The sequence below is a fragment of the Zophobas morio genome, unplaced genomic scaffold (genome assembly GCF_036711695.1).
Source record: "Zophobas morio isolate AGI-343-1 ecotype UQ-CSIRO unplaced genomic scaffold, CSIRO_AGI_Zmor_V1 ptg000004l, whole genome shotgun sequence".
NCBI classification, from domain to species: Eukaryota; Metazoa; Arthropoda; class Insecta; order Coleoptera; family Tenebrionidae; genus Zophobas; species Zophobas morio.
The window spans coordinates 15,500,129-15,520,934 of NW_026972109.1; the positions used below are offsets into that span (position 1 = coordinate 15,500,129).

General features: G+C 33.3%; 1 protein-coding gene across 3 annotated transcripts in view; it reads left to right on the forward strand.

The window, feature by feature from the left end:
• LOC135142938 (transcription factor Sp9-like) overlaps window positions 1-20,806 on the forward strand; it is a 153,985-nt gene that overhangs the window by 99,410 nt on the left and 33,769 nt on the right. The window contains exon 1 of one of the 3 annotated variants that reach the window (XM_064074757.1): window positions 12,280-12,542. The exons of 1 other annotated variant lie outside the window; for it this stretch is intronic. In XM_064074757.1, the coding sequence (XP_063930827.1) occupies window positions 12,468-12,542 (75 nt within the window). In that variant the 5' untranslated portion in view covers window positions 12,280-12,467. Of the gene's footprint in view, window positions 1-12,279; window positions 12,581-20,806 lie in introns of those variants that run through there. One more of the 3 variants, XM_064074772.1, reaches the window with a different exon arrangement.

Sequence of the window (20,806 nt, forward strand, 5' to 3'; positions counted from 1 at the left end):
AGTATTGAAAATCTCCATTTTTTGACACTAGCATAAACTTGAAAATGAAAAAGCACAGTTATTATTAAATTTTTGGCTATTCTCTACTCTGTTATTACTGATTATTAGATGCTAATCATCATCTACAACTTATAAATGTTTTAATAACAAAGTTCTTGATAATTGATCGATCATTTCAACTAATGACCGCATTTTCTTTTTTTTTTTGAGAAATTACGTGTAATGTCTAAATGTAGTGTTTTATCATTTTCATTAAGATATCTTTTTACTTCCCGAGCGTAAGCAAAGGAAGTATTGTAATCGAGTCCGTCGGCCGACTCTTTACTTTTACGTTTTCTCGATCTTTTGTGACCCCTAGAAGACGAAGAAATAGGTCTCCCATTTCCGTCTGTCTGTCCGTCTGTCCGTCTGTCTGCCGTCCCGGATTTTTATTAGACAGATAATCTCCGAAAGTATTGGACCGATTGTTGTGAAATTTTGTACTTATATTAGGAATATCATGTAGATGGTAAAACGCTAACCAAAATTTGTCTAATCATCCCCACCACTAATGCGATGACGTCATTTCAAAATTGTATATAATAAATGGATTTTAAATTGTATAAAATAACATAGTCCTACACATGTAGTTTACGACTCCGAATTGAGTTTTTACCCGAAACGTCCAGATTTTTGAAAAAAAAAATCAAAATTATAAAACAACATTTTGCAATTTAATTTTGAATCTGCTAATCCGAATGCTTTGAAATGTTGCAGATGTTTTAAGGCTATAAAGAGCATTATAAATTTTTAGTCAAAATATATTTGGTTATCCCCTCCAAAAACTTGATGACGTCAGCTCAAAAGTTTGCCGAATAAATTCGATCTAAAATGTACAAAATATGATGAGTCTGTACTTGTGATATATCACTCCGTCCATATTTTTTGGGTTTGCATATACAGGCTGACTCAAAAAAATTAATGAATGCGTAAATTTATTTTACTGATTTACTCAGGAACTACAAAACCGAATGCTTTAAAATCTTGAAGATGTTTTAAAACTATCATAAGCATGGTAAATTTTTGATCAAAATGTATTTGGTCGTCCCCCCTAAAAAATTTATGACGTCATCACAAAATTTTGCTGAATAAATTCTAACTAAAATGTACAAAATATGGTGAGTCTCTTCTTGTGATTTATCATTCCATTCAATTTTTTTCGATTTTCATATACAGGATGACCCAAAAAAAAAAATGAATGCGTAAATGTATTTTATTGATTTAATCAGGGACTACAGAGCCGAATGTTTCGAAATCTTGCAGATGTTTTAAGGTTATAAAGACATAATAAATTTTTAGTCAAAATGTATTTGGTTATCTTCTCCAAAAAACTGATGACCTCAACTCAAAATTTTGCCGAATAAATCCTATCTAGAATGTACAAAATATGATGAGTCTGTGCTTGTAATTTATCATCCCATTCATATTTTTTGAATTTGCATATACCGGGTGACTCAAAAAAAAAATGCATGTGTAAATTTATTTTATTGATTTACTCAGGAACTACAAAACCGAATGGTTTGAAATCTACTGCGAAAAAAAACATAATAGGCATGCTGTCGTCACGTTTCCGACAGAGAGGGAAGTACTGTCTAAACTCTTTAGACGAATTTTTTTTTATAATTTGACCAATTGTTATGAACATTTTATAGTGGGGGTAGGTATATCCCAAACAATTTGAGGTCCTTAAACTCGTTTAAATTTTTCAAATGTTACAAAACACTCTCTACTTGCAGATGACAAACTTATAAAATCCCGTTTTATTATCTGTTCATAAGTAATTATAGCCACACACTATCTACAGTTTTGTGGCAAATTTCCAAGTAGAGGAAACAAAGATTAGGATTTCTCAGCGAAACTGAAATTTAAGAAGTTCCAGCCACAGTGTAAGAAAAAAATAAATGGCCCATGAGGGTTCAAACCTGCGGCCTACGCGTTATTAGCAGGCGCCTAACTAACCGTATCCAGCCCTTTTTGGGAAAATCTGGATTCCTTCGGTGGAAAATCAAGACGAATTCATAAATCACAAGTACATACTTACAGGAGTATGTTATTTTACAAAATTTCAATCGCATTTACCAAGCAAAATTTTAAGGTGACATCATAAAATTATTGTTGGAGATGATTAGACAAATTTTGATTAGCGTTTCACCGTCCTCACCATATTCCTAACATACATATGTATAAAATTTGACAACAATCGGTCCGATAGTTTTGGAAACTATATGTCTAATAGAAATCGACACAAACAACAGACAGACGGAAACGGGAGACGTATTTTTTCCTACTGTAGAGGTTATGAAACGTTCAGCAAACATCGCCGGATGAATCCCATTACAATACTTCCTTAGCTTCCGTCCATGAACTAAAAATACGATAAAACTCTGGATGCCGCAACTTTTGTAGAACGTTTAATATTACCGTCGGCACCTCATATTTTTCCGTTCAAAATTCTCCCTTTCCACTCGACCCGTTTAAAAAAAGCTCGATATGTAACGATTTTCGGGCGGAAAAGCGGTGTCGTTTTCACGGCACCCATCGCCTATTCATCAGGTAGGGTTATTTGTACGTGTGAATAGGTGGCATAAAAGGAAGATTTCAATGAAATTGTGTGGCGTTTGAATGGGGACGATGGAGGAGTGTCCCAGTAACTCAATCCCGGAGCGGAACTGGGAGGATCTCCTCCAGCACGTGTGAGAAGCAAACACCTGGGTGCTCCCTGCAGATTGCGCGTTATCGGCTCCGGTAGCCGATGTTTCAACCATGTTATTTGGGTATGGCAGAGGCGTTCTTCGTACTTCTAGAACTGTAATTTTGTGATATCTTCAGATAAGTGAAGTCGTGAAGTCTGTATGTCCGCCTGCACGCTTGCGGTTACACACGTTTGCTATGATCATTCCATTATTGCTTTTCAATTGTGATAGCTTATACCTCGGGTATCAAGGGAAATAGGGGAAAAAGGATAATACTGACATGATTATAATGCGATTTTTTTGTACCAATACGCGTGGGTTGAAGAAAACTTGAAACGTTCTGGTATTCTAGGGGTTATTATGCCTTTATATTGCGAATTTCTTCAAATCGTTGCACATGTAGCTGATATTGTTAACAATTTCTCTGCAAATGTAGTGTTTTAAATCTGTAAAAATTAGCGATGATAACTGTCTTAAAGTATGATAACACAAAACTAATGATATAGTAAATGCATGTGTTAACGATTTTTAAAATATTTATATCCAATTTTACATGATGTTGATGAAACAATTCTAATTCAAAAACTGGGTAAGATAATCGAATCAGCGTTTAGCAACACGTGTGTTTTGTTAACGCAATCTTGGTCCACATTTAATCGTTTTTGTTTTTATTTTTGTCCAAATGGACTTTTGCTTTCTTTGTATTACATATGGGCGTAACCGAAAAAAAAAAAGAAAATTACAGTTAATCGTGCTCATAAAATTTCAGTTTATAATTCTCTTCTGTGAATGTTAAGAGAGTGATGCAACATTTAGACAAAAAACCGAAGTTATAGAAGCTTTTACTTTTCAGTCACCAGTTACTTAATTTTGCCGTCGTGTCTATTCTGGATTCGTTTCATTTTGTGTCATTTTTTTCTGCAAGTAAGCATATACAAACGTATAAGTAGCAGTGGCGGCTCGTCAGATGAGGCAAGTGAGGCGGCGCCTCACAGCATATATCTTAAGAACAGATTGACTTAATTTATAATTAAAAAAGAGTTTTCAATGCATTTTTAGTTACAAAAATATGTTGAAATGGGAAATCTGCACATGATATTTTATTTTGTACGCTTCCTGCTGACATTTTTCGTTGAACACCGTACGATTTATGCCCCTAGTTCTTTAACTGAAGCGGCCAGAACGTCGGTTCACTTGAACCAGCGAAGTCCAATCATAGACACGGATTTCCATGGCTCAGCTCCTATACTCCTATACATGCGTTCGCTCGGAACTGAGGCGATATCTTCGGTGCTTCTCGGCCAATTTCGGCGTACTCAGAAAACCATTTTTCCATTTATTTTACAGAACGGTAGGGTTGCGGGGTGCGTGGGTAATTAGCATGAACGTGAATAAAAACCCACGTGTTGGTGTTTTGTGTTATTGTCTCTTTCATAGGTATAGGTGAGTGAAAAATAAATAATAGTTTAAAAAACTAAAAAAACACGTTTTTATTGCTAATCGAACTAAAAACTAGAAAATAATTTTTAATGACAGAGTTTAATATTACAGTAGTAGAAGATCAAACAATCAATCATAATAAATCACCTCAAATTAAAATTATAATAAAATTTAAGTTATTAACAGAATAATTCAATTCAGAGTAAAAAGCGTGGGGTGCTTGATATTTTAAATATTACAATCATTCTATTGGCAACTATCTATGAGAGGATAGTTATGAACCGCAGTAAAATGCACCCCACGCTTTTTACTCTGAATTGAATTATTCTGTTAATAACTTAAATTTTATTATAATTTTAATTTGAGGTGATTTATTATGATTGATTGTTTGATCTTCTACTACTGTAATATTAAACTCTGTCATTAAAAATTATTTTCTAGTTTTTAGTTCGATTAGCAATAAAAGCGTGTTTTTTTAGTTTTTTAAACTATTATTTATTTTTCATTTTTTAGTCTGCGACAAATTCATAAATTGGGGAATTAATTACTTATTTAGATTTTTCTAGAAAGAACCACTCAGTGGTCTCCGTAGGATCGAGGATCCTGGCGGTCCTAATAAGGATAATGGGAAACTGTTATCAAATTATTGCATTGTCATCGATCCTTGAGACGTGTGCAAAGTTTCAAGATGATCAGACTTTTAGAAACCGATGAAAATTAAGCTCAAAGATTCCGTTACATACATACATACAACCCAAGCTAATAAAAGCGTGATAATGAACCCCGAGTACGATATCGTCATGTTGCTTCTTGAAACGCCGTTTTCACGGCGAACCGAGCTAGAACGTCGGCAAATTTTGCTAATTATCGAGCAGTTAAAACCGTTAATTCATTTAAATTCCATTGATAAGCGACAGAATCGTCAGTACTCCAAGTTTTTTAAATCAACTTAGTACCTACGAAACATATAAATGGCTCTGCCGTAATATTTACACAACATCCCGGGATATAACGATTTAAAGAATTTCATCCGAAGTGCAAAATTACATGAAAGTTCCAAAGTACACATTAAAAATTTTATGGGCTTAAAACGTTTAGAAATGAACACAACAACTATTCCCGGATCCCTCCAAGAAAGTGCTACTTTCAACAAAATTTTGACTTGTAAAAACATTGTTGATTCAATGTGTTATGGGTGTTATTATTATTATTCTTATTGGGACCTACCACTGACCCGGGAATGACAGGTATTCAGGCAAGACTTCTATTATTACTAACTAGTAAGACCAAGTAATATTACTATTATTGTCAAACTTCTATCATCGCCTCACCACATCAGACAGTCACGAGCCGCCACTGATAAGTAGTAACACAAAATATGAAAAGTGATAACCACAACTATGATTAAAACAAACACTCATTTGTTATTAAAGAGAACTTCCCCCGCCCCTGAAATACAATCAAACAAATTCAGTGTTTCAGGAAAAAAACTGTAGATGATACTACTCACACTTCGCTGAAATTGAATTCAAAGTACCGCGCTCTGTATCTACAAAGTACGGCATCCGTGATTTGTAAGGTACGGCACTGATTTACGGTATTCGTGGTTTATAAAGTATGGTTTTCAAAATTTATGAACTACAGGGTTCGTAGTAGTACGGTAGTTCGGTGCACGATAACACTGTTATAACCAGAATTAGGCACAACCGAAATGATGGGGAATCAATCAGACAAATATTAAATGTGACGGCGCCACGTCAGGCGATAAATTTGGCTGGCCAACTGTACAGTCTCAACCTCAGTGGCGTTTGATGCAATTCAGGGTTTATCTGATCAAGATCATCACGAAAATTGTGATGTTGAAGAGTCATTTTTAATTTTTAAAGCATTTTAACATCTAGGAGAACTCGCGTAACTGAAGTAAACCAAGAAAAAGTAGTAATTGTTATTAAGAATTCCCGAAGTTGTAGGCCACGACTGCAATACTGCTGGCGATAGGACGGCAATGGGCATCACTTCCGCGATGCCGAAGTCTGGTTATAAAATTACTATCACACAAACATCGCAAAACAAATGCCAACACGGTTGGCGAAACTCGTAGACAATTTTTTTTAGGTCTTTGTGGGATAATGAACGTTACCTATAATGAAAATTTGAACAAGATGAACTAAAATTATGTAGACAAAGGTGCGGGTCGACCTCTTCAAGTATATCAAAGCATGTGTGGTCAGCTTTAGACTGGAATGTCGCGAAGGTTGCAATAATTCATAACTCTCACACAACGATGACAAGCAAAATATACAGATTCTCCGTTAAATTTTGTCATTAGTATCAAATCCTGTATAAATATGGTTCGGGTTTTCAGAATTGCAGAATCGAGAACTTCGATAGACGAAAACAGGAAACGGTATAACGGAACTCGAGTCAAGTTGATTTATATATGAATTTTCGAAATGACAGGAAATCGAAATATGGGTGCTAAAAGTTAAAAAAAGTTCAGGTAAAAGTGTTCTACTTTTAGAGATAAAAAATATTAAAATTTATGTCCAAATTCGTTGTACGCCTCTGATAAAAAGATCATCTCTCGTTTCTATAGCAACATTTAGTCTGGACAAAAATTTTATTGTCACAGTTGCTAGGATTTACTAAAATAAATTAATTTTACCTATTTATCTTTCAGTAGCGTCTAAAAAGGTCGGATAAGGGTTAATTTTCCCTTTATAATTTTGGTAACAAAAAATAAGTTTTTCAGACTTCTTAGACTTCGCGAAGAACTGTCAATTTTGTTGTACGTACCTTTCAATAACACCCTGTATAATGCAGATATGCAGAAGCTGGTAAAATACATATCTATAGTTAAGGATCATGTCAAAATAATGCACAAGTTGATTCTAATTAGGTATGAAGAAAATAAAAACTTGACCTTTCTGAATATGCCATTTTTCTTCTATAACTTGTAAAATTTAAATTTTCATTAATAAGTCATGCATTAGTTGCATCAAAAGTTAAGGGGGAGGGAGGGGGTACACAAAGTGTGACATGGTGTGACAAGAGTTGGGGATCAAAACATATGTGACGTCACGTCTAAATAAAAAGTGAAATATTTTTTTTTTACTTCCCGAGTACCTAAGCCATCCGACGAATGACTATATTCATGTTCTCTGGACGTTTCATGTACTAGAGTGCGAAACAATCGATCTCTCGTTTCCGTCTGTCAGAGGGCTGCCCGTCGCCTGGTGACTTTATCGATTTGCATTAAAGATATATGTAATTTCTGAAACTACCGAACCGATTGTTGTAAAATTGTATGAGTGTTAGGAATATCGTAAAATGTTAACCAAAATTTTTTTAAACATCTCTAGCAACACTTTGATGACCTTACTTAAAATTTTTCATAATAAACACCATTTAAATTTTATAGAGTAGCATACTCCTGTACTTATGGTTTATGAATCCGCTCCGTGGTGAAGTATATCAGTTAGCGTGCCCTACTCCCAATGCGAAGGGACTTGATTCGATTACCTTACGCGGCTTATTTTTTTCTAAAACTATAACCGGTATTATTTATATAATTTTAATTTATAGGGGTTATCATAAAAAATAAAATTTGCCAAAATCTGATTTTATAATTTTTAAAGAAGTGGAATATGTTACAGTGTACTTCAGAAGCGAGAGAAATTCTTTCTAAATAACTTTAGACTAATTTTTTTAAGTTCATTTTTCAAAAATATGTTTGCAGAATAGATAAAAGCAATAATGGCAATGTTGTTTTAATCAAAATTAACTCTATCTAGATTAAAAGCTGAAAAATATGTGACGTCACAACAGGGACGGCGGGTCACACGAATGTGACAACTTGTGATATAGTGGAGGGGGGGGGTAGGAATCCAAAATGCATGTCGTAATTTACGAATGACATCTTTGACTTTATTTTTAAGACATTATTATTTACTACTGTGTGGTAAACCCAATCTTTTGAAGTATTGTAGTCGAGTCCACTAATCGCTACTGTCATATTTTCTCGATGTCCTATGGAGTACAAAAAAAAGTGTCTCCCATTTCCGCATGTCTGTCCATCGTCTGTGTCGGTTTTTGTTACGAAATAGTTTCCGAAACTACCGGACCGATTGTTATCAAATTTTATATGTATATTATGAATAGATGTAGGTGCTAAAACATTAACCAAATTTTGTAACATTATCTCCGCCAACAATGTGACGACGTCACCTCAAAATTGAACATAGTAAATGGGTTTTAATTTGTATAAAATAGCATTCTGTTGTAAGTGTAGTTTATGAGCCCGAGTTGAATTTTTATCTGAAAGCTCCAGATTTTGGGAAAAAAATTAAAATAAAACATTTTGCATTTTGAAAAACCCCAATGGTTTAAATCTTGCAGACATTTTAAAGTTATCCTAAGCATGGTAAATTTTTACTTAAAATATATTTTGCAGAATAAATCCTGTCGAGTATATGCAAAAAATGACAACTGATGAGTCTATCGATTGCGACTTATCAACACATTCATCGTTTTTTTAAATTGCTTATACAGGGTGACTCAAAAAAAATAACGAATGACTCGATTTATTTTATTGATTAGGTTAGGTACGGGTCACTTCATTTGCCCAAAAATTTGGGAACACAACATTGTTATTATTAATATTACACTGCACCTCCCCAAATTGATATACAAAATTTTGTGTAGGAGAAAAACTCGTTTGAAACATACGCGTAGCATACTTCTTTACATTTACTTCAACAGTGCATACATATCCTTGTTTCAACTTACAGGGACTTTTATAAAAAAATAAATAAAATTTGCAAAATCAAATTTTGTAAATTTTCGAAAAAGCTGGATGATTTATTGGACTTCAATAATTCTGATATAACTTTCGACCAATTTTTTAAATTGTTTTGAAGATTTTTTTTGAAAATATATGTTCTAAATGCATTTGTTTATTAAAACCATCAAAGTTAACTTTTATTACGTTTACTCGCTTTTACATTAAGTAATTTTTAGTCACTATCTAAAAATTAAATATCTGGTGCCAAAGTGGGAGGCACAGTATAAGTTGTAGGAGCACGAAACGGGCGAGCATCCGAAGTCGTTTTCTAGTTGACACAGGATTTCGATTTTAGAATTTGTTCGTCTACTGCCAATTTGAGGACATTTTTTGTCTATTGCACTCGATTTTAATTACGCAAACGCACGTGTGTAATATTTGAGACAAACTGAGAATTGTACACAGCATTACCTAATTCCATTTAATAATAAAGCCCAATCCTGCTGCTACAATAAACAATTTATTAACCAAGTACTTTAGAAAACGTAGACAAAATGTTGGACAATTTTCATATTGGTGTTCAGTTTTTTTTCTTTTAAAATGTGAAAAAATGATGCTCATGTTTTAATCAGCTGTGTGTTGTCTGCCTCTCATTTGTTGGCGATTTTATTAGATAGGTAATTTCTAAAACTACTGGACAGATTGCTGTTACATTTGAGATGTATTTTAAAAATGTCATGTAGGTAGATGCTGAAACTTTAGCCAAAATTCGTATCACCGTCCCCATCACAAATTTGGTGACGTCATCTCAAAATCTTTCTCCTTATCTCTTATTAGTAGAGTAAGAGCAATCGATTGTTCTGAAATTCTGTGTTTAAGAATATCATGAATTCATGAATATGGTAAATTACTAAAAACTTGGTAACATCATCTAGAAATTAAGTAAAACTGTTTAAAATTGATACCATCACATGTTTCCTTATTCAGCATCTTCGAAACATTTTTTTATATTTTTTCAAGATACATACTAATCAAGTTTTAGTTACAAAACAGTGGCTGAAATGAATGAGTTCCTTGCAAAAAATTATTGAATAAGTAAATGTTAAAACATTATATGCTTAGAGATGTGACATTATTTTTACGCTATAAGAGTATGTTTTTAGCTTTTATAGAATCATTTATACAAGCTGTTTAAAAATGTAATGAATTTATTAATTGATTTCATTGATTAGATCAAAAATGGTATATCCATCTAATTTCCTCAAAATTCTAAAAATAGCCGATGAATGGCTACTTTCATGTTTTCTCGACGTTTCATAATCCTAGAGTAACTGCTGTTTCCATTTATCTGTCGTCTGTGGTCTGTTCTGTCACCTGTATCAATATTTATTAGACAGACAATTTCCAAAACTACAGTACCTACCCACTGTTTTCAAATTTTATAGTATTTTAAGAATATCGCAGACGGTACAACGTCGACCAAAATTTTTGCATGCTATTCAAATTTTATAAATGGCATAATCTTGCATTATACTTGTGGTTTATGAATTCGCCTTGAGTGTTTGTTTACGCTACGCTCATGGGCCACATTTTTTCCTTAGAATGTAATAATAATAATAACTTTATTGAGTACCATAAAGAAAAATTACAAGTAAACAAAAATAAATAAATAATGCATACTCAAAAGGGAGAAAAAGCAGATTCAGTATTACTCATTTACAATCTGTCCCTATGTTGAAAAGAAATGAGATATGAAATAGAAGTTGTAAAATATGAAAGACGAACATAATTTTTATAGATAGTATTATATACATAGATGCAGCATTTAAAAAAGATTTAAATTTAATTTTAATTTTATTTCTGCTTGCTCCGCCAATAAGAGATCCTTTACAGATTTGATGATGTAATGGTTATTTAAGTTGGAATAATGACGTAAAACGTTATTTATGACATATACAGCTAAATATGAAAATGACGATTTATATGAACTCAAGGATTAAGAAGAACAGTCAGATCCACTTGTCTCAGGTTTCTGTCATATACAGAACTACGAATTAAAATTTTATTTTACAAATAGTGAGGCTCATTATGAAGTCGGATTTTTATTATGGGTTTTATAAAGTGATGGAAACGTCTTTCATGCATTTTCATCCAGCCTAAATTCCGTACAAAAGGTGGAATATGTGTCTCACTTGGAATAGAATAAATATATCTCACACAAAAGTTTTGAATCTTTTGCAAACGATATTTGTCCACACAAGATAGGCAGGGACCATATACTATGTCAGCATATAGTTTAAATGTGGTAATATCAAGGCATCAGTCAACAAGCGTTTGGAGCGAATGTCTAAAAGATTCTTATTGGGGGAAATCAATTTGAATCCATTAAATGTAGTTTGACAGATCTTATTTATATGGTCAGTAAATTTTAGCTGATTATCAATATATAACCCAAGACTTTTAACTACTCGGGCAGAAGAAATAGTGGTACCTCCAATATGAAGATTAAGATCTGAGTTTATTGCTCTTATTTTATTTTATTTGATTTGATGAATGTGATTGATATTAGAACTATTAGATGTCTATATTTGCTATATATAGGTAGGGGTTATCATAAAAAATAAAGCCGAATTTGTTGGATTGTAGTTTAGGGGTGACGAAAGTTCTGTCTAAATAACTTTATATACACCAGTTAGTTTTATTCCTAATCAGTGATTTCTAGGGCTCTTTTTAATGCATCTTGAGTGACGGGTAGTGTGGCAGGAAGCAACAGTAAAGACTCCTTAAAAGTATGTAATTTCTCGTTTTTTGTTCTAGGGTGATAGTAATTTGCATCAACAGAGATATATATGCAGCATTTAAATCTGTGGTAATGATTTATTTCCTTAAGCTTATGAATAGTGACAATTAGGCAGTCTGGCGTCAAGATTGTTTTGCCACAGTTTGGATTTTTTATCTCTAATTCAGCATTATTCAAAAAGCACACTTTTTGACGGCGATCATAATTTTTAAGGAATTTTTCGAAAAATGACCGCTTCGCTGTCGTTCCAAGTGTATACAGGGTGTACGTTCAAAAATCACTTGTTGCCCCATCCACCTATCGATCCCGGCGTCCGTCCTCTCGAAAAAAACGGTCAACTCCATCGTCTCGCACCGCGCCGAGCCTCGTCTCTCTTCACCGTGGCGGTGGTCGCGGGGCGTGCGATCAGGTAGAGCTCCAATCGGGGCCCCAGCGATCCGCGGGGGCGTTTCGTAGCACGCACAACCGGAGCCCCACGCTCGCCGCCCGCCGCCGGCCGCGGCCGTACGCAGTCAGTCGCGCGCTGTTCCGGTCCATCACATCGCGCAACGACGACACTCTATAATTACGACGATACGAACGCCGACAATTACCTTACCGAATAACCGGCACTTTGTCGCGCAAATTGGTGGTTGCTTTATTCAATTAGATTTGCGGCGTAAACAGAGATGGCGGCGGTGCGAGGACGGTGGTGAGCGGCGGCGGCGGCAGGATGAATTGCGCCTATTCGACGTATCAGGTGCAGGCGAATTCGCCGCAGGTGGCTGCGGGGGCCGATTTCCTTGAGGTAATGCAGTAGGATGGTTGCTGGGTTTTTGCTGGAGTGTGAGTTGACAATGTTTAAATTATACCTTTCGGCGCAAGAAAAAAGTGCATTGCGGTGGTGTTGGAAGGACGCGGAATGTTCAGTTTAATTTGTTAATTAATTTATGGGTATTTAATAGTCATTTATTTTGTTTTTATAGTGACTGTCAGTTTTGATTGAGTAATTGTTCAATTAATCGCACATGTAGATGCAGACACTACTGTCAAAAAAGTTATTTTCTTGACAGTATGTGTCTTTCGGAATCAGATTTTTTTTAACATGACCCATGATTAAAAAGTTTCAAGCACTCCGTACCTACCTGAACAAGCACCAATGAATGTGGGCTACTAAAACTTCGTTATAATTTGCCGATTTTGGTGACTTTCAACTGTCTCTTGTGTCAACACTATTAACCTGAAATAGTTGATTTTTTCAGGCGTTTAGTACTCATATAATAGAAAGTGTAAAGGAAGTTTTAAGGTCCTGGACCATCATTTTTTTGGACGAAAAATGCTTGAAATTTGTAAACTTTCAAAAATAGTTTATTTTGGCTCCTGAAATCATTTGTTGTGGAAAAAAAGGTGAAAAGATGAACGTAGGAACTACATTTCCTGAAAGTTTCCAATTTGTATTTTTTCCTCAACATATCGATTTGAGGCGCAAAGTAGGCTATTTCTGAAAGTTTACATATTTCAAGCAATTTTTTTCTCCAAGAACATAATAATCCAAGAACTTAAAACTTCCGTCACATTTTCTACTGTATGAGTACCTACTAAATGTCTGAAAAAAATCAACTTTCTCAGATCAATAGTGTTAGCACAGGAGCCAGCTGAAAATCACCTAAATCAGGAAATTATAACGAAATTTCAGTAGTTCTGCATGCGTTGATGGCTTGTTCAAATAAAATACTTGTATTTATTATTGAAAGCACACTTCTTAGGCAGTAAAATAAAATTACAATCATTTCAATACGTGTTATAGAAAAAAAGTTGCAGTCCATAATAAGAAAGTTTGAAAATGGTCTGCAGTCTTCTAAGGGTTAAGCATCAAAAAAAAGACGATGGTTTTTCATATTGGTTACCTAAAAAATCATCTTCAATTTTTTCATCAAAATCAAAAATAATGCGGCGCACTTTTTAATTCAACTTTGGTGTTTCCATATGGAAGAACCCATATATAAGTATCCATTTGAAGAGTAGTACTAATAATAACAGGACTGTATTCCCAAAATTTAGAAACAATAGACTCAGCCGTTCTTGATTTGATCAATAAAATAATTTGCTTCATGCATGAATTTTTTGTGTAGAAGCAATTTTAAAAAATATTTATGAGCACATAGGTAGGTACTCATATTTTACATCTATATTTTCTGATAGAGTTTATTAAGCAAAATTTTGAGAAGACGTCACCAAGGGTTATTTTGGTTAACGATTTACCATGTTTACGATAACTTTAGAACGTTTGCAATATTTCAGAATATTTAGTTTTATAGTTATTAAACCAAATTGTAAAATGTTTCATGCAATTTTGATTTTTTTTGCAAAAAAATCCCTGAAATACAATACAATAAATCCAACCCTTATAAGTTAAAATAAAGATATGTATCTAACGGTAAAGTAATGTAAAGAAGCGTGCTGGACGTACGTTCCAAATGATTTATCACTTTGGATAGGTACAGTGTAATACTAATGATAACAGTATTGTATTCCCAAAATTTCGGGAAAGCGGAGTGAGTCGTTCCCGATTTAATCATTAAAATAAATTGACTTATTCATTAATTTTTATGAATCACCCTGTATAAGAAATTTAAAAACTTAATGCAATGATAAATCACAAGTATCGACTCATCATATTTTGCAGATTTTGGATAGGATTTATTCGGCAAAATTTTGAGATGACGTCATTAATTTTTTAGGAGGGGATAAACGAATACATCTTGCTTAACGATTTACCATTATTACAATAACCTTAGCATTCAGAGCATTCGGTTTTGCAGTTTCAAAGTTAAATTACAAAATATTGTTATTCAGTTTTGAATCTTTTCCAAAAATTCTGGATGTCTAAGGTGAAAATTAAACACTGATTCACACAACACAAGTGTAGGAGTATTTTATTTTATAAAATTTCAAAAAAAACAAATTATAAATTTCTTAGATAACGTCATCCTATTTAACCTTCTACATGGTATCCCTAACATACATACAAAATATGACAACAATCGGTACAGTAGTTTCGAAGATTGACGTCGAGAAAATATGAAAGTGGCAATTCGATTACTCGATTACTATACTTCCTTAGCTTACGCTCGGCAAGTAAAAATATAAAATGTCACTAGCATTTACTAGGCAAAATTTTGTGTTGATGGCATCAAAATGTTGGTGAAGATGATCAGAAAAATTTTGACTAGGGTGTTTCTATCTACAAAATATTCCTAAAAAAACGAATTTAAAATTTCACAACAGTCAGTTCAGTAGTTTCGGAGATTATCTGTCTAATAAAATCGGTAACTAATTATAGACGGTAAACACAGGCAAAAGACAAACGGAAACGAGAAGACATTATTAAATAACTCGTAGCGAAAAATACCACCTGAAATGCATGTTTTTGTGCAAAAAATTATAAATAAACTCAATATACAGGGTGTTTCTTTTATTTGATACAACCCCTATAACTTTTTTATTCTTAAAGATAAAGCTGTAGTTCTTTGAGCAAATTTCTACCATTTTAAAAGATGGCAACCTCACATTTTTATTTTCCGGTAGAACCGGAAATTACGTTAACTTAATTTTTTTATGGAACACTAGGTATATGTTTTCATAAATGGAAAGATTGATTTTTTCTAAAAATCAAAAGCTAACCAATATTTTAAAATGAAAACTTAAAAAGTTATTCAACAAAATAGACGAAAAATTCATATTTATTGATGACAATCTACTTAATAGCTTGAAAAATTGACACTCATGATGTATTCACGTAAGTGATCTTTTAAAATCATACAAATTCGCTCAAAGAAGACTACATACCTATATGTTACTCTTTAAAAATAAAAAAAATGCAGGTGTATTTTAAAATTTTGTACCTACCTACATAACATATAAAAAAAAGTAACGTAAGCACTAATTTGCTTTATGTTTTTTTATACATCAGGAAGAAGAGATATAATCTGCATAAATCATTGGAACCCAGATATAGTTTCAGTTCTCAAATAATGAATAATGAACGAATAGCATTCGTCGCAGTCGGTAGTTTACGAGTTTTTTTTAAGAAATACTAAGGGAAATTTTCACTACATGAATTACAGTTTCTGTTAATCAGTAGGTACATATACAAACAAAATAAAATCGATTAATTATGTTAGTACGTTATATAACTGGAATTTTGTTATTTAAAATTTAAAAGACCACGTCCATTACATAATAATATGAATTCATTTTTATGAAATATTGGAATTCGTTTACGGTTCTCCATACATGTATACGATAAGTAGATATTCATTATTAACTCCGTGGCTAACTATATTCAGAAACAGTAATGACTTTCTCGAATTTATTATAAATTTAAACTACACACTATTTTTATTTGTTATTTAGACACAATATTTAACTACCATTTGTCACAGTAACTAGCCTTTTATTATTAAAACATATCGTTTCACAAATATTTTGATGTTTTGAGGTAAACTACCCGGTAATAAGTCAGTCCACTAAATAAAATCCAAAATCGGATATCGCTTACTATCTTGAGGTACACCAACCATCCATATGTTATTGAGTTGATGTTCGTTATCCCGAAGTTGGAATATATTTACATTGTGATCAAGGCTATATATTGTATATACAGATTAAAATCCATCATTTTCCAATTAGGCCGCATTTAAGTGAAACTACCTATCGGTGAGATCTCATTTGAAAACTTTACATCAAAAGTTGATATATCATATTATTGATTTTGTAATTATTAGATTTTAAAAGCCAACACTGTTTATCCAAAGAAGATACATATAGACAGAAATTGAATTACCAAGGTAATAAATTGAAAAAAGGATAAATTAGTTAAAAGTAACCAGTAGTCTAATTTCAATTTTAAGTCCAAGTAATTTAAAAATTAATATAGGTAATTTAATTTGAGTTGGTTTGAATAGTAGCTAAATCTGTTTTAACCTGGACTTTTTTACTTTTAACAATAAAGGTGTGCAATTTTTTAAATTTTAAATCTATATTATTGTAACAAATACCTATAATATCAACTGCATTCGTTAAAAAACACATTGGCATTTTTTTTATTTTAAACGCGTATATTACTTTTTCCGGGTTTCCCCTACATACACCTAGTTTGCATTTTAAGATAGGGTTAGTTTTATTTTATTGTTATTATTTCTTGTTAATAATGTTCTAATTATTATAATTATTATTTAATTAGTGAGCGGTTTACGTTTCAGTTTGTAATTACGTCCGTATACATCTTATCGTTTTTTAATATTCCATTGCACTGAAACCATCCAAAACACCATTTTAATTGCTCACGCAAATGACTTAATTTTGCAACATTGCGTGCTCTAATTAAAACGAAGACCATTCCCTTTCATTCTCTATGTTAATCTATCTCGTACCGCATAACGAACATACGATTATTCTAAACCATCGTTATTAAGAAAAAATAATGAAGAATTTTTACATTAAAAAGCTCGTCTATGAAAATCACTCTAATTTATATTTATACACTTGGGTAATTATTATAATCCTGATGTAAACGCGCTGCCCAGCATATTATTACCTAAAATGATTTGGTCGTTTTATAACAAAGTAAAAAAACCCGCGTCATCACATGAGAGAATTAATAAAACAAAAAAGTGTTGACGTACACTCGAGAGAAATGTTATAAAAATGAATAATTTCACGAAATTTGATTGAACCAAACCAATTCGAGAATAATTTGCTTTAAGTGGAGGGACTAAATTGAAATACGGTTTAAATAAGCTCTTAGCTTTAGGGTAAATGCCGACAGATACTGCCAGTCACCCCAACTTGCATATTAACGCACCAATCAGCCCTCCAGACGTACACGAGGACGGATATTGGCACGAAAATGTCACATTTCCTAATCGCCTAAATGAACGCTTTAATTCGTTGGAGTGGTCCTGATAAAAGAAAAAACCGACTTTTTACGTTGTTCTTATTACTATTATTATTATTATTATATCCTTTTGAACAAACACTATTAACAACGATGTAACTTTTCATTAAAGTTAGCTGTTGAACAAAATATAAGTATATGAGACACCCGGCATGTGGGCTTTCAGAACACCTGTATTCCTTACATTGTCTCCGATTTTAGGCGGTTTTGTTTGCACGCCATCCATCACCCGATAACAATATCCGCACTCTATCATAATTTATCGAATCCGCCTCTGGCAAGGGCCGTACTCGCGCAATTTCCATACAAAATTCAGCATTTGTGAGTGTTTACATGGCGCTTCCAGACTTGCGCATATGTAATTTGATCTAAGGTGGTCATTTTTCAATTAAGGCCCCCCCGTAAGTCCACCTCTCGTTACAAATAATTGATTCGGTCAATTTATAACTTAATACGAAACCAGTTTCGCGAAATTTCCCCTGTAGACAATAATGACATAATTCTGTCTATTTGTGGTGAAAAAATAGAGAATTGCACCCCAGATGGTTTCGGTGTGGGGCGCATATGTCGTGTTATGTGTATAACTAACGTGAGTTCGGCAAGTAAATAACTAAATTAAATTGTAAATGGAACGCTCAAGGGGAAGATTAATTAAAGGTGGGGTTGGCCAGCGGTATGCAAATTTTTATGGGTGAATTTTGTTCAGCTTCGGAAATTATATGGCCTTTTCAAGGTGGGCTGCGATTTGGGAATTTTTCAGGAGAGATTGGGGTGAGTTGATAGGGGTTGATTAAATTGTAGCAGCTCGATAAGAAGGAATGGTATAACGTAGAATTTGGTTCTTGTACGTACAAGCATTTTCTTTTATTTTAATTTCATTTACACGTTAATAAATTAAACTGTTGTTTTATCGGGGTGTGGAATAATTTTCTCGAAACAATAAATTTCCTTGTTTGTTTTGAAATGATTTCCATGCGTGACACTTCCAAATTACGTCCTGTAATAAATGTGATTTACACATCGATTCACCGTCATTAATCACTTAAATAAATTATTTTCCAAAATCTTCAAATTGAAATAATCTCTATTTACCAGTTTTAGATAGTCTGAAACGTAATCAAATTTTAATAGCGACACCCATTTTCCTTGGCAGTTTGTCGAAGTTAGTCAACTAAATATTCAGTCAATATATCGCTTGTTATTGTAAGCTGGACAAATCGAAAACAAATATAATTTATTTAGTGCAGGCGTAATTCGGGTGTTCTGTTTTATCAGTTCCGGTAACCATTTTTACTAGAAAAAATTCGTTTCTTTTGCGTAAACATTTTTCTTTCATTTTTATTTTTATAACTAAATTTTGATGCAGAAAAATTTTAAATTTAATATCAACAGATTCTCAGTGATAAAGATTATACCCATGCTAAATTGTGCAAAATTTGTATAGTCGACCCTAGTGTTATTCCGTACTCACAAAATTCAACAACATTTTTTTTGTGTATTCAGTCTAATTGTTTATAGCTTACCTATTTCAATTTTTTAAAAGTTAAAAAAACATAAGTAATTACACATTATTATTTGTTATCTGCAAGTATACTGCTACCAAAAAAATTTTGTCACGTAATGTTTTAAGCGTTTAATGTTCAATTTAAAGTTGTGCTATCAAATGTAATGTATTTTTTGCCCAAAAAAACGTAAGTTGGTATTACCTTGTACTGGAAATTTCCACTGCTTTGCAAAAAAAATACGAATGAAATGTTCCTATCGTTGGCATTCATTTTAATAGTGCAGTAATTCAAAATAGTCAGTTTTTTAATTTTTTGGAAATTGAGTAAAACTTGAGTAAAATTTGGACAGTTGTTCTTATTGAAGCAAAATCACAAATAACACTATTACAAATATAAATATATATGTATAATCGATTTTTTATTAATATTAGGTATACCTACATAGAAGACCAAAATATCAAAAGTCAAAAGAATTTTTTTCTCAAGTTTAGGAATAGTTGTTTTACTGAGTAATAAAAATCCCTTTATATCTTAGAGCAAACATAAAACATTCTTTATCGATTATCACAATGTTGCATCAACTGTTAGATCTGTGTGTGCTCAGAAGTCAAGTTGAGCACTGCCTGCCTCTTACTTTTTTGCCCCCCGAGCCCAAAACTAATTACTATTTGCCTTGCCTAAGGCCCACTTGATTAAACAACTCAATTAAATTTTCCAAAAAAAGCAACGTCTCCACTTCCCAGAATTAATCCAATCTCCACGTACCAACATAACAAATTCAATTCTGTAAAAAAATCCACCAATACCCATCTCATTTGTCCCCAAAGTCATGCATTGCGATCACCGTTGACGAAAGCAGCGGTCGCGTGTGTGGTCGTTGTTCAAATTGCATCTTCTCATCATACCATCATCGGTACGTGCTACACAATAATTTCTTTGATCTTGCCGCATGCTCGCGTAGGAGTACTCGGAACGTTGGACGCAAGACACTTTCCTCAATTCAAATTAAAAAAAAAAGTGCGAACGGAAAATGTTCCTTTTTTTGGAGTTTTTAATGGTGTCTGCATGGCAAGTGGCACAAAGATGGGCTTTTATCTAATATCTAAGGTGCTGCTGTCAGCCGAGGTCGAGACTGAGGTGTAATTATGCCCCATCTTGGACAGTATTAGCGGCGCCTGCTTTACCGACCTGCATTATCGTCATTATAAAAGTCATCATCATTATCTGGACTGATCATTCCCATCATCCTCGGCGCTAGACGTCTGTCCGGTGAGACATTGATACGATGAGAAACGAGTCGGGTTTGTTCAGAGTGAGTCGAATAAGTCATGACTTTTGAAGGGATTTTTTTTTAAGTAACACGTCGCAGAGGCTCTTAACCTGGAAGAATAGAGAGGTATTTGCAAGTTCGATTGCAAGAGAAGCGTGTGTGTATATGTGTGTGTGTGTGTGTGTGTGCTTGTGCGCGTTCTTCGACAATAGGCGAACACGATTTCCATTGTAAAGGATGTTTATTGTTGTTTATTACACTAAAAGTCTTGCAACTTAAACTCACCTCATATGTAACAATAATTTGTAGGTATATACCTAATAAATAATATTTGTGGA